This window comes from Eretmochelys imbricata, chromosome 1 (genome assembly GCF_965152235.1).
Source record: "Eretmochelys imbricata isolate rEreImb1 chromosome 1, rEreImb1.hap1, whole genome shotgun sequence".
In the NCBI taxonomy this organism is placed as follows: Eukaryota; Metazoa; Chordata; order Testudines; family Cheloniidae; genus Eretmochelys; species Eretmochelys imbricata.
Genome location: NC_135572.1, coordinates 321,416,251 through 321,431,465, shown reverse-complemented (window position 1 = coordinate 321,431,465; position 15,215 = coordinate 321,416,251). Strand labels below are relative to the sequence as shown.

Below are 15,215 nucleotides of genomic sequence, written 5' to 3'. Positions count from 1 at the left end.
GCAGTGAGAAATTCCTAACCAGAAAATTGAGCCTCTTGGATGAGGTGAATTAACAGATTTATGACAAAAAATGTACCCACCTACTGGCTTGTTGAAAAATAGAACTGAGTGGACCATCTATGGCAGGGAAGATTAAAAAAAAATAATAATACATGCTTGAATATGTAGATCTACTAAATAAATAACTGCAAAAATTTCCATGCTTACCAGACTGCATGAATACCTTATGGGCAGAGATTTATAGTACAAACACTCATTGACACTGCCAAAGGACACAGTATTTGTAACATGCTGACTATAATTCAACCATTTAAAATACTTCACTATTCAATTAAAATAGTATCATCACTCTCCTGGCACTAATGAAAAAGGAAAGTTATATGATGTTGTTATTCATGGATGCAGGATATAAAATTTAAATATTATGGCTTTATTCTCACTGCATCACTTTAACATAATTTCCATATCATATCAGGGTCAGAAGAGACCTCCAGAGGTCATCTAGTGCAACCCCCTGCTCAAAGCAGGACCAATCCCCAATTTTTGCCCCAGATCCCAAAATGGCCCCTTTGAGGATTGAACTCGCAACCCTGGGTTTAGCAGGCCAATGCACAAACCACTGAGCTATCCCTCCCCCTTATCAGCTGAGGTGTCAACTGCATTTAAAACAGAAATGGGATGCAAAGTGGAACAAGAGATTTGCTATGTTTACCAATAATTTCCACCTTGCTCAATGGCACTTAATCCCTATTTTGTATTACATCACGGATAAACTTTGTCATTTAAATACTGGACACAAGGCAAATAAATATTTTCAGAAACAGGATAGCAAGATATACTTTTAAATGAAGCATCCAGACATCCTATATGTGTTCTCCACTAGGTCTTCAGAAGACATCAAAGAAATGCAACACTTTGATGCTTTTCTATGGTCTGTATCATTTACATAAAATTTATTATTATTTTATACCGTTTTTTTGATTTGCCAGACTAAGATCTGTGGTTTCACTGAGAGCTAGAAACAGTTGCAATATATTGCAAATCCTGGTTTATTTATTTAGTATAGGTAGCTAACAATTACAATAATAGTTAGAACATATGTTACGCATAGGGTTGGGCAAAATTTTTCACTTTTTTTTGAGGGGTAGGCAAAAAATGCAGATACAGCAACACAGAAATATTTCACAAATTTGTGTCAGTTTTGCCAAATTGTTCTGGTAAGGAAAAAAAGCTTAACCCCCTTCCCCCTCACCCCCCCCCCCCAAAAAAAAATTTGTTTTGACATTTTTAAGTGGAATGTTTCATTTTTTCACTTTGAAACAACCTTTTGTTTCAGAATTTTTGATAATTTTATTAAAATGTTTAAAAAAATTAAAATGGTCAAAATCTAAAAAAAAAGCATTTTGCTTAACCTGAAATATCCCCCTCCTACTTTTAAATTCACTGAAAAATTTAAAAAATTGGTTTTGGTTCAAACCAAAATGGAATTAAAAAAAAATGTTTTGGAATTGTCAGCAAACAAAAAAATCCGTTATTTACCCAGCTGTAGTCATGCAGCCATTTTAGAATTTTCATTTTGTTTTTACAAAGTAAACGTTTATTCATTCTTATGAACAGATTTCTAATTATAAATGTTAAGATCATCACAGTTAAGGCTGCACTACAATTTCCATATCAAGTCACTGTTTTCATACATTCTTGACCTAAACATTTAACCTTTTGGGCTGGAATTTACCATGCTGGAAAGTGATTTTTTGAACAAATTTGGGCAAAATCCCTTTAGCCACTTTAAAATTAAGAATAGGGTGGTGGAAAACACATTTTTCCCCACTGCAAAAATAAAATAAATAAATAAAACTCCAGCTTTCCACCTTAATAACAAAACACAATTGAACTTTGACACTTCAAAGATAGCCTATAAACAGGGCTTAATGTCCAGTATGCATTTTCTTAAAAGTGTAGGTAAAAAAAAATTAGTTTGATGACTGAAAATGCATGACCGAGCATGTGATTTAGAAAGTTATGCTAAGGTCTTAGCTGTGGATTTAAAGATCGATGTGGTGCACAGTTAAGAGAACAGCTATATTCCGTAGGCCCATTAGCTGTGGAGAAAGAGGCTTTCAAAGTGTGCTCATAAAAGCAGTGGAGTTTATTAGTTCTGTATATTAGTGAACAGTGAACTTGTGCACCTTGCAAGCTCTGCAAAATGTTTCACTCCCAGGGAAGGTGACAGAGGTTGTTAGTTTTTCAACCTGCAGTGGTGATGAGATTACAGCCTGACTGGAACCACATTTCCCCAATTCTGTACAGAGGCATTATAACTCCACTGAAGTCAATGGAGTTACACTGGTATAAATGAGACAAGAATCAGGCCCTTCGCCTGCATTTCTTACACAGACTAGTCTACCTTTTATAGATTGCTGCCTGTTGTTTACTGGTAATAGGTGTCTTTTCACAATTGATGCCTGTTAATTACCAGCCTTGCATATTTCTTTTCCTGTTTTTATACAATAAACTTCAGAAATTACTGCAACATTAGGGTCTGCAAAGTTAAGTACTTGAAAGTCAGGAAATGCCTTTATGTGATCTCAATTTATCTTATTGTGTATCTAAGGTTATAGTATCCCTTTAACAAGGGGAATCTGTAAGTGGCTGGATCCACCAAGTTAAATCTGCTTTATTAGCAGACTTAAGGCTCCAGAGAATTGGAGTGAGTCTATATTACAATGAGAGCTGGGTAGGAAATGGTTTTCCCATCCTGCACACATTTTCAGTATTTAAAAATCTTTTCCATTTCACGTTGGGAGAAAACTGTGACATTTTGAATGTTTTGTTTTGTAAGAAAATGACAACTACCCACCCACGAATAGCCAGTATCCCTGTGGTTAGGGCATTCACCTGGGATGTGGGAAACCTAGGTTCAAGCTCCTACTCTAAATCTCTCCTAGAGTTTCTTTGCCCTAATCACTGGGCTATTTGCTATTTTAGGATGGGTCTCTCTGTCTCTCTCTCGCTTTGAGCAGAAATTCTGTCCTGGACGTAAAAAACCTGCCCAATACAAGTTTTGTCTAACCTGACCCTTTCACATGAAAAGTTTTGATTTTGCTGAATCGGCATTTTCCAACCAAAAATGTTTTGTCAACAGATCCCCAACCAACTCTAATTACAGTGACTTGGTGCAGGTACTGAGCGTTGAAGTTGTGCACTAAAACTTAAGTTTTCAGTGTTGCAAACTCTTCCAATTTTATCGTGAATCTCGGGCTGCTGGATGTTTTTCTTAAGTCCCAGTCCTGGAATCATGCAACTAGGGGAGAATTTTAACTTTTTATTTATTTATTAATTTTTTTTAGAAGGACAGGGAGAAAAGATACAACACATGACCCATGTGTAACCAATAGGCTCAAAAACCGAGAGAGACAGAGAGAAAACAAATGAAACTCCAAAACCCCAAATTTATTATTGTTTAAAATTAAAATTTTAAGCCAATTTCATCCTTTTTTGAAGCCTGACTTATGATTTTTGAATGCTTGGTGTATTTCCTGATATTTGAATGATTGACTCTACACAGTTTTTGAGTTTAATTGTTGAATCACTTACTAGCCTTTTATGAGGGTGATGTTTATAACTTTCAGGGGGTAGCCGTGTTAGTCTGTATCCACACAAACAATAAGGAGTCTGGTGGCACCTTAAAGACTAACAGATTTATTTGGGCATAAGCTTGGCAATCCTTCCAGTAAGATAGCTCACACAGAAACAAGTTCCACAAAATAAATAAGACTTTCCAAACCTTGGGGAGAGAATACCTTTTAATTCATTAGAAAGACAAGGTAGGTGAGGTAATATCTTTTATTTGACCAACTTTCGCTTGTGAGAGAGACAAGCTTTTGAGCTTTACAGAGCTCTTCTTCAGGTCTGGGAAAGGTACTAAGAGTGTCACAGCTAAATACTAAATAAAAACAGATAGTTTAGCATAAGTAGTTAACACATATTCTAAGGGACCATTCCAGGTGAAGTGGCAGCTGGGACCAGTCTGAATCTACTGACCTCATATAAGGGATATAACCAGAAGTCTTATAATAAGCTGATGGAGACATGTATAAATCACATTTAATAAAGATTTCTTATCTGCTTTCCATAACAAACTCTTCACTACAATTAAGCATATACATATTGTGGGGTCTGGGCTAGTTGGCATAATTATTTCTGGAGAATAAATATTATGCTCTAACACACTGATGGATTGGAAGATTCCCAAGACAGAGAAGAAGCAGAGTGATAAAATCCGATTCAGTATTTCAGTTTAATGATCTAGAGGGAAGCTTGCAGATGGCAACGCCTACTTGCACAACAGTTCAGCAGGAATCTGCTTAGGGCAGACTCATATGCAGGGACAATGGAACATAAGAAACAGCTCATACCTCTTTCCATGTAAAAATGTCTTAGAAGCAGAAGCGCTGACTTCCTAATTTCCCTGGGGGTGCCTGACTCCTCCTCCTGGAGGTCAATCATCCAATCAGCTGCTTGCAATCACTCAGAGTTGTGTAGATACACCCAATGAGATGATTAGGCTTTTGAAGGTCAGTTTTCCCCCTCAATAATATAGGTTCCATTATTTTAGTATGGATTGAAGCCAGACATATGGGACAACAGTATTCAGAACCACTCTTCTTTTGGAAGACTGGTACCACATTTGGTTCTTCCTCCTGCTAATGTCCTGGGACCACATTTGATCCTCCCTCACCTCAATTTCCTGGCATTTCCACATTTCTCCATGACTCTTCAAAAGTCATAGGGTAAAATCCTAGCCCAACTGAAGTCAATAGGAGTTCTGTCATTGACTTGGTTTCACTCATGTTCTCCTATGCAGTGTGTTTGTAACAAATTCAACTGCATACTTCAGGAAGTGTTTCCTACCTTCAATTCACAGTCTTCATTTACTGCTAAATTTCCAGGCTTTAGATCCTGTAAATATATCAAGTTTGAGATGGACTTTTACAACAAACAGAAAAATACACTTTTTAAATAAAAACACTTGCATTACGTGAAAGATAGAGCAATTTCTTGCAATAGTCTCAAAAAACCTTATTGAATGTTATGACCTTACTTCTAAGCTGCCTTTTCATGCAAATTTTTGTATAGTCTAAAACCCATATAAAACCCAAAAACCCTCAAAAAAAAAAAAAAAAAAATTTTTGATGGAAAATTTTCTACCAGTTCCAGTTAGTCATTGGCTGTTCTGAAACCCTCTCTGTGCAGACCATATCAATTAAAAAACATCCAACCAAAATGAATCAAGTCAAGAATGATGTGAGAACTATATCTATGGACATACGTGTGCACAAACATGATCTACAGAATCTGAATTAAAAAAACACAAGTATTTTTAATACTGTTTTCACTTACCCTGTGAATTATGCCTGATGAATGGATATACTGTGAAAACAAAAAGATCTGTTAATTGACACTTGCTGGACTCTAAATAAATTATTATTTCAGTTCTGCTGAAAACGTGGCCTTATGTGGTGCTAAAGTGATCTGAAATTAATAATACACCTTTTAGAAAACGAGTCAATCAAATGTGTTGTCATAAAAAAAAACTGAAATATCATTAGATACCAAGTAGAAAAGTGAAGAGAGATCACAATGTCAGAGGCAGGTGATAGTCAGGTTTATGCACCTTTACATCAAATATTCAAAGAAAAAAAGTAAAAGTGTACTCATTTTATGATACAATTGCAACCCATTCACCCTACAGATTTCCTGCCAGAGAGATTAGAGAATGATTTTAGAGAAGGTCAGACTGGCCTCCTAAAACTAAATTTAAGGTTATAAGATTATTTTTGCTTTCTAAAGAAAGTCTCAAGTATAAAGCTGCTGCTTTTTTCAACCTATAATCATTATTCCTGTAGCGCTATTTGAACATTGATATTGAATCAAGTCACCATTTTTCCTCACTTTTAATTTCCTCACAAATCATTTTTGTGACCAGAAACTTTCTGGCATTGTTAGAAAAATAAAATCATCCTGAAATTGGGTTGTGAAATATATGGATTAAAATAAAACCGACTGTTTACTTAATGTAAATTCCTGAGCTAGCTACAACAGAAATCTAAACTGCACAATCACAGATTAAGTTCAGATGCCTCTGATAAAGCCCAGATAGAGGAAAGCATGTGCTGTACGACTGCAGTCATCGGATTTAAGCACAGGTTTAACTTTAGGAAAGCAGATGCTCAGCTTTAAATAAGTGCTTTATTTCCTGAATAGATATCCTTTCCTGAATAAAGGCCTGAATGCAAACAAACCTGAAAGGAACCTTAAAACACATTTTACTTTCTTGGAATATTTTCATCATCTTTCCAGGGCTCTGTGTGAGGACGCTCAAGTTTTCACAACACATATAACTCAACCTAATGGATGTCCAAGGACTAGAGTTTTGAAGAAACTGATGTTTATACCATACTGAGCAGCACTGGCTATGTTCTGATAGGGACACGCCAATGTGTACATTCCAGTTACTAGGACCTTCTGCAGTTCCGTAGACAGTTTGGTAAATAAGGGAGATAATATTGTTGTTACATTACTATTATGTCTAATAACTTTGGTTCCTCAAAGGGGCAACAAGAAAGATGCAAAAGCCAGACTGAGATGTATGTAATGTTTGCTTTTTTGGTATTAGTAGCATTTTGAATTAGACCAGTTTTGACAGTCCACTTGGAATAGTGTGCTATATGCTATTGTGCTGCATCTTTGCAATATGTCATACCATGACGACAGACTCTTTAAGCTCACTATATTACCATTTGGGAGTTAAATGAAAATCTCTGTGTGTTTGGATTTGTAGTCTCAGTTTAAATGCTCAGGAGCATGGTGGTTTTACTCAAAAAGGGACTTTTCTTGATTTGTAAACCACTTCAACTTCTAAACAAAACAACCAGAAGGCAAACTACCACCTTCATCCTCACACTTTATAAGAAGAATGGTTCTGCCTGGTTCCATCTCTGACTCTCCCAGCTGGGTTAATGGTTCCAACAGTCCACAAAATCTCCATAGAGAGCAGACTAGTTATTGATGAATATTCTGCTGGTATGAATTGTAAAAAGAAAATTCCATTTTGTGCAGAAATTCTCCAACAGACTTATAATGGGTGGGTGTGACGGGTTAGATCACAGAAACCCCCTGGGAGCTGCCATCTGATGTGCCAAGACTACTACTGCTCCTGTTTTCCTGCCCTGCCAGCTTAGGACTCTAGCACCCTGCCTGGTTTGAGCAAGACCCGCTAGCCTGTTGCAAACCCAGACCCAGGTGGGTTATAATGGGTGTGTTAGTAGCAGTTATGTCCATATGCAAAGTGCTTTTCGAACACTAAACAACCAATCAGGGATGGATCAGGATTGGAACCTAAGTGGCAGGATGGGACAGTAAGGCTCACCAATAGCTTGGTGTACTAGGAGTGCAGAGGAGCTCCGAACTTGGTACAGAGCTCAGGCAAATGAGCTCCTTGCCTTCTGGGCAGCCGTCCACAAATCCTGCCTCTATCCACCCCAAAAAGGAACCATGAAGTCAAGCCATAAACCCTACAGTTGTAAAAAGGAAGGGGAGTCACAGATGGGTGTTAGGGTTGCCAACCCTCCAGGGTTGTCCTGGAGTCCCCAGGAATTAAATATTAATCTTAAATTAAGGATTATGTCATGTGATGAAACCTCCAGGAATAGGTTCAATCAAAATTGGCAACCCTAACTGGTGTCCTAGCCATCTTCCTCAGCAGACATATTGTGTATTTTAGTTTTAGATCTCTGTTTACAGGAAACAGACCAGCAGAGGAACTAGTATTTCAAGGTGTACGCTGCTTAAAATCTGGAATAATATGACAAGGATGAAATACCTGCCATGCATATGTTAGTTTTGTGATCTTCTTTCCCTTTGTTGTATCAATGGATACATCAGATCATTTAAGGATCTAGCGATTAAGATTATATAGTTAGCTACTATTATTACATTTAGTGCAAGGGGAAACAAACCTTCATAGACAAAAATGTAGCGTTTTTTTCTTTTCCATGTATGAAATCTAAGCGTTAGTACTGGAATCTAGTGACCTGTACCCATACTTGAAGATCAGGCCCAGTGTAGTACAGCAAGAACACAAGCTTCCCATGCAGCTAGACATACAATTTTAGAGCAATGCTGTTCAGAGTCCATTTTATCTCTGCCATTGCAAAGACTAAATAACTCCTCATCCCACCACATTACACAGAGGTTCCCTCTGTCTCACCTGACATAATTTGTTTTGAAAGCCAACCTGGTCTTGAACTGCTTACAATAGTGAGTTTACAAGCTCCATCTTTGCCTTCCTAGCGTTGCTTTCATATTCGGACATATCTGTCTGCCCTTGGCTTTATGTTCTCCTAGACCACCCCTTAGCTGATGTGATTATAAAGTAGTTTCTTGTTTTGACATAATATGAGCAGAGGGTGCAAGAGGAGTCATAACAAAAAGTGCCACAATAAATGAGTAGGCTTGGAAGAGGGACCACATATACTGGACATTTCCAGCTGGAGGATCAGTTCCATTTGTGAATTGCCTAAAGACCAGACAGTTCTAGCACCTCACTAGGGAATGAAAAACAACCTCCCATACTCGGTTCCAAAGAACTGACTACTGTAGAGAGAAGTGGGGAAAGATGTTGGTGCCATGGAATATAGCCTGGAGCACTACTTCTGCCACTGACTGGAGAAGACTGGCAACTATGAAGTACTATTTATTTCATGGATGGAAGGGTGAAGTATATCAGGATGAGAGAAGCCTGCTTAAGCAAGAGGAAGTCCTGTCACTTGGGTACAGAGTCCTGAGAGTTTTCCTATGGAAAGTGTTTGTTAGAAGTCAGACTCCCAGCAAAGAATGGTAACAAACAAACAAGGAAAGGCTAGACATCTCTTGCCTAGGGACTTCTGCACAAGAACGCAGGATCTAGAAACAGGAATTTTAAAAGAATTTCAGCCTCAGGAGTTTTAGTAAAAATGGGCCTCACGCACCTTCAGGGAAGAGAATAGTTTCCCTTAAACATCCTACTTTCGCTCATGGTCTCTCCCTCACCATACCCGGGAATGAGTGTTAGAAATGCAAAGGAGGAAAAAACAACTCATGTAACACGCTGGATATAATTTACATGTTTACTAAACACTCTTCTTAATAGAGAGATGGTGAGACCAAATTATTTAACATTACATTTCTGATGCCAGGTTTCTTTCATAAATGTTTGTTTCTTTGTAAATCAAGATATTTGAATCTACATTGCAGTGTACTCCAATACTGAGGAAACTGCTTAGTTCAGAATATTTTCACTTTGATGGAGTCTCTCTCTAAAATGGGATTTTGCACTCTCCTATTATGGATTTTTACCCATTCTCTCCTAAAATGATGGATTAGCAGAGGTATTTAGACCATAGCAGTCATTTCCCTCACAACATTGTCACCATTTCATCTTAACAACTGGTCTTGTTTCTCTGATTAGGGTGAACAAATTGATTTGTAGTACAGGAACCTTGGGAATAGCTAAAAGGCAAATTTTGGTACCCTATGCAAATTCAGTTCAGTAAGTTACTGCACCCTGTTGGTAAACTCTTGATCATCAGACACCTGATAATAAGTGTTCTTGGCTGCACATAAAATATGAGGGCAGAGTAAGGTGCCTCATCCAAATGTGTATCTTCTCACTGACTTCAACAGTTTTCGATCAACTCCTTTGAGAATTTTAGAGTATAATCAATACAGGGAGATATGGCAAGGGAGTTTGCAAAGTGAAGTCCTGCAAATATTTTTTAAGCGGAAAAAAGGGAATGACTGAATTTAGTGCTCATGAAAACAAGAGTCTAATAGCACTAAGTTGAGTTTAAAGTAACAAGGGCTGGTGCTGTGGGAGCGTCACTCAGACAAACAGCACGGCAATGTCCCTGCTTTTAGATCAGTTGCTTAGAGACTTTCCCAGCTAGACACAAATGTCAGAGGGGTAGCCGTGTTAGTCTGTATCCACAAAAACAATGAGTAGTCCGGTGGCACCTTAGAGACTAACCAATTTATTTGGGCATAAGCTTTCATGGGTAAAAAACCCACTTCTTCAGATGCTTATGCCCAAATAAATTGGTTAGTCTTTAAGGTGCCACCAGACTCCTCGTTGTTTCTTTAAGCTAGACACAGTGCTTGCTCAGAGTGAATTATCACAAGGAGAAAGATCCAAAGTATAATGACATGGATCACAAGTGAATTATTATTGAATGTCTGACTCACAATATGAAAGGACTAAAACATCAACAAATAATGGATGAATAAAGCTGTACGTTACTTCTGATAATGCTGTGGTGATTAGTCAAGAGAATCATTTCTATTGAAAGATACAGTAAGATTAGGGTATCGAGCTATACTGGCTTACTAGGATTATCTCAGCATCCCTGCAAGATTCACTGGAACTGGAATGCCCCAGTTTCTCCAAACCCTGGGATGCAAGGTCACCTAAGGAGTTTCCTCCCATTTCCTCTTTACCCAATGTGGTGCTTTGAGTGCTTCATACATCAGCTCTTCACACCTGCTTTCCCAGCTTCCTATGAATGTAGCACATCTGATTAGCAGAGACAGAGACATCCTTTGGGGCTCACAAAGTCTTCTCCTGTGGGTGCTCTATAATTGTAGGGGCCTAAATATGTCAGGGCTAATCTATGTATTTTTTTTTCACAGTAGGTTTCTAGCCCTTTTCCTTAGGAAGATATTCTAAAAAGATAAACCAAGCCCTCTAGTTGGAAATTCAGAATTGTTTTTTCCCCCTGAAGATCCCATCTACCCCACTACTGTCAACTCAGGCTGGTCTTTTAAGGTTCATGAAACCCTTGAGCACAAACCCTTCTACTTGGAGCCAGGGATAAATGAATAAATGGGGGAGCAGGATTTATGAGGGACAAGATAAAAATATATACACTAAATCTGGAGATAGGAGAAAACAATACAGACACAAAGGGGTAAATGTACAAAGTAGTGGAGTGAGGTCAGAGGGGAGGGGAAAACAGCACTCCTAGGCACCCATCACCATAGTATCCAGGCACAGTGTGTCCTGTTCTTTTGGTTTCAAATGTTTGAAAGGTCTAGTGTAAATCAAGAAGAAAAGCTGTTAGAATCTGATCAGGCATGATACGCCTGTCTCATTTAGGGCTTGATTCTGCAGTTTACAAAACACAGGGGGTCCACTCCACCCATCTTAACTTCAGTGAAATTCTGCATCAGTGCAAGGCTCTTCTTGTGTGTCGTAAATTGCAGGATCTAGGCCTTAAAGACCAAACATTCACAGAGAAAGGAGTCGCCAAAAATATACATATAATTCAAAATTCTGCTATTCCATGGCCTTGTCGGAGTTTGTCTCTCAAGGTGAAGGGAATTCAATTCTACAGAAATTGCTGTCACTGTGCGAAAGACAGGTTTCAGCCTGCAAAACTAGGTCAAGACACTTTCAGCAATCAAATCTCAATTGTATGCTAAAATTGTTGTTGGCGTGTTAATAAGCATCTTTTATAAGAAAGCTCTCTCCTTTTGGATGCACAGCTTTCAATAGAAGGAAACAACAAAAAATAAACCTTTATGATAAACAATATACTTAAAAACCAAAACAACATGCACTGTAATTTAAAAGTTAGAGTCAATGTTTTCATTTGCATTCCTAATCTAGAAAGAGAAGGATTCTAATCTTTCATTTATAGGATCCATTCAGAAACATGGAGGTTCAAAAATATTTTTCTGGGTTTTTTTTTTTTATCATTCATGGTTCAAAAATAGAATGTTAATAATCATTGTCTATTTTGTGATAATACAACAGAAAATATCATATTGCCTCTATATAAATCCATGGTATGGCCACATCTTGAATAGTATGTGCAGATGTGGTCGCCCCATCTCAAAAAGATATACTGGGATTGGAAAAGGTTCAGAAAAGGGCAACAAAAATTATTAGGGGTAGGGAACGACTGCCAACATTTCAGCTTGGAAAAGAGACAAATAAGGGGGGATATGATAGAGGTTTATAAAATCATGACTGGTGTGAAGAAAGTAAATAAGGAAGTGTTATTTACTCCTCATAACACAAGACCTCGGGGTCACCCAATTAAATTAATTGGTAGCAGGTTTAAAACAAACAAAAGGAAGCATTTTTTCACACAACACACAGTGAACCTGTGGAACGCTTTGCCAGAGGATGTTGTGAAGGTCAAGACTATAAAAGCGTTCAAAAAGAACTAGATATCTTCATGGAGGATAGGTCCATCAACGGCTATTAGCCAGGATGGGCGAGGATGGTGTCCCTAGCCTCTGTTTGCCAGAAGCTGGGAATGGGTGACAGGGGATGGATACTTGTTCATTCCCTTTGGGGCACCTGGCATTGCTCACTGTTGGAACACAGGATACTGGGCTAGATGGACCTTTGGTCTTACCCAGTATGGCTGTTCTTATGAAAGCCAAGTGAAACAAAACCGAGAATAATGAAGATGGAAATCTGTTTATTTAGCTAAAATGAGGGAAAGACAAACATACACATTGTATAGCAGTTTAGTATACGAGACTGGATACTTCAGAGGTGATCCACAATCATTTATAAACAGTATCATTATTAAAAGACAGTACATATGAGAAGAATATTTCTGATAGCAGAAGGCTCTATAATCTATCAGACAAAGGTATAACAAGATCCAATGACTGGAAGCTGAAGTTAGATAAATTCAGGCTAGAAACAAGATGGAATTTTTTAAACAGTGAGAATAATTAACCATTGGAACAACTTACTTAGTGATGTGGAGATTTCTTCAACACTTGAGGTCTTTAAATCAAAATTAGATGTCTTTTAAAAAATATGCTTTAGCTCAAAGATAAGATATGGGCTTAATGTAGGAAACAGTGAAATTCTATAGCCTGCATTATGCAGGAGGTCAGACTAGATTATCACAATGGTCCTTTCTTGCCTTAAATTTTTTGAATATGTCCATTATCAAATAAAAATATCAAACCCTGAGATAGTATCAAACTATGCTCCCAAAAATAATTGAAAAGTGATGCTGTTTCAATGGATACGTTTCCAGCATCTTTCATCCCCCATCATTTACAATTTTTTAGTACAGACGGTTGACTTCTTTTGGGCGGTGGAGGGATGAGAGGTTTTGAAGAAGTTCTAGCTTCTCTCAGCCACATTACACATTAATTTGTCACTAAAAATCCAGAGTGTGTGTTAGCATGTTTTTTCTCTACACCAAGCCACTCCACCGTCTCATGCTAGTAGAATTCAGAGATCCCTCTGATCTATTGGGAAAGGCTACATAAAATGTTATGAGATGGAAGTATATTTTAGAATTTCACAGGTAATGTTAGAACCCTGATTAGTCAAGGTAATTAAGCCTGTGAGCAATCCCATTGACTTTAGTAGGATGAGTCATGTGCTTAAAGCGAGGCATGTACTTTAGTGCCTTGCTGAACTGGGGCCCAATTCTATAAGAGGCTGAGGGCTCTCAACTCCCATTAACTCTAGTGGGAGTCAAGGAAGCTCAGCACCTCACAAGGGCAGGTTTTTACTCTGGGATGCCCATGCCCGAAGGTCTCTGTTCATCTTATCTAAAAGGGATTAAAACAAATTTACAATAAACATAGGTAATATGTGCATGAAAGGAGATCCACAGAGATAATTAATTAAAATAAACAGAACTAATGAGAAAGCAAAAACTGGAAAGACATCATATCTGATGTCACATCTCCAGTAGATATAGCAGGGGAAAGCACTGTTCTCTTAATGACAGCACTTTAAACTGACTTTGAAAAATCTGCAGATTAGCAAATAGGAGACTTTTAAAACTAACCATGTAACCTGGTGCTCTGCACCGCCATATGCGAAATCCAAGTTTGATTCTTGGTTTGGGATCAAATCCTGGCCCCATTGAAATCAGAGCCATTGTCTTCCACAGGGCAAGGATTTCATCCCTGGTTTCTAATTACCTCAGCTAGCAGGGGTGAGGTGTGCCAAAGAAGCAGCCCAATCAACTGCTGGAGGAGGATGGACTAAAATCACAGTAGTGACTTTTCTGGCTTGTTAAAATAAAAGTGTTGATAGCCTACAAGAGAGTCTTCATGGATCAAATGTATACAAAAATCAGACCATTGGGGCAAGGGACTCACACTCCAACCTCCACACATGATTTTTGAAAAAATATAAGCAAATATTCATCATCAAGAAACACATCCATTGTGGGGAATTCCAGAGCTCACAATGTCTACAGGGAGATTACATTTTGCTCAGCTTTCAAATATTGCAAAATGTATGCAGCTCTCTAAATCAATTTCCTGAGAAAAAAATTAACTTGTGAAAGTAAGAAAGTAATAAAAATGGCAAACCTTTAGGCCCTTTAACATTTGATAGACCAGGAACTGGATTCGATCTTCAGTTAGTTTCTCATGCTTCATTATCTTACTCAAGTCTGTTCCCATAAACGGCATGACTAGGTAGCTAAAGAAAATTGAGTACAAAATAACTCCATCAAGTTTGTCAAAGTGAAACATACCAGTACATTACACCTCAATGAACATTAGAAATTACAGTTCTTACCATTTAATTAAGCTACTAGTTAATTTGATCTCCCATTGAATTAAATACCTCTAGAACCAAATAATTTCTACTAAAAACAATATGACTTCCATGCTTTATTTTTATCAATTATGATTGCCTGAAGCAGGTACTGAGTAATTCAATCACTAGTTATAAGAAGAAAAGGAGTACTTGTGGCACCTTAGAGATTAACCAATTTATCTGAGCATAAGCTTTCATGAGCTACAGCTCACTTCATTGGATGCATCGGATGAAGTGAGCTGTAGCTCACGAAAGCTTATGCTCAAATAAATTGGTTAGTCTCTAAGGTGCCACAAGTACTCCTTTTCTTTTTGCGAATACAGACTAACACGGCTGTTACTCTGAAACCTCGTTATAAGAAGTTGTCAATTAATAGGAAATAACAAATTCTGAACACGATAAAAGTGTGTGTGCTTAAAAGATAACTAGATAAAAAGCTCTGTAATTTACACATTGTTTACCTTAGAAGAACTATCATGAGTTATGCAAACCAGTAGGTACTATCCATAACAAGGTCAACGACATACCTGAGTCAAAGTCACAGGAATAGATCTGATCAAAGGCAGAAGAGGGTATT

General features: G+C 37.8%; 1 protein-coding gene across 2 annotated transcripts in view; it reads right to left on the bottom strand.

Annotated features, from left to right (window-relative positions):
• LOC144275420 (mitogen-activated protein kinase 12-like) overlaps window positions 1-15,215 on the bottom strand; it is a 73,702-nt gene that overhangs the window by 17,416 nt on the left and 41,071 nt on the right. For both annotated transcript variants that reach the window (XM_077834604.1, XM_077834613.1), the window contains exons 4-6: window positions 14,407-14,518; window positions 5,404-5,433; window positions 4,915-4,962 (exon numbers count right to left, since the gene is read on the bottom strand). In XM_077834604.1, coding sequence (XP_077690730.1) covers window positions 4,915-4,962; window positions 5,404-5,433; window positions 14,407-14,518 — 190 coding nt within the window. The remainder of the gene's footprint in view (window positions 1-4,914; window positions 4,963-5,403; window positions 5,434-14,406; window positions 14,519-15,215) is intronic.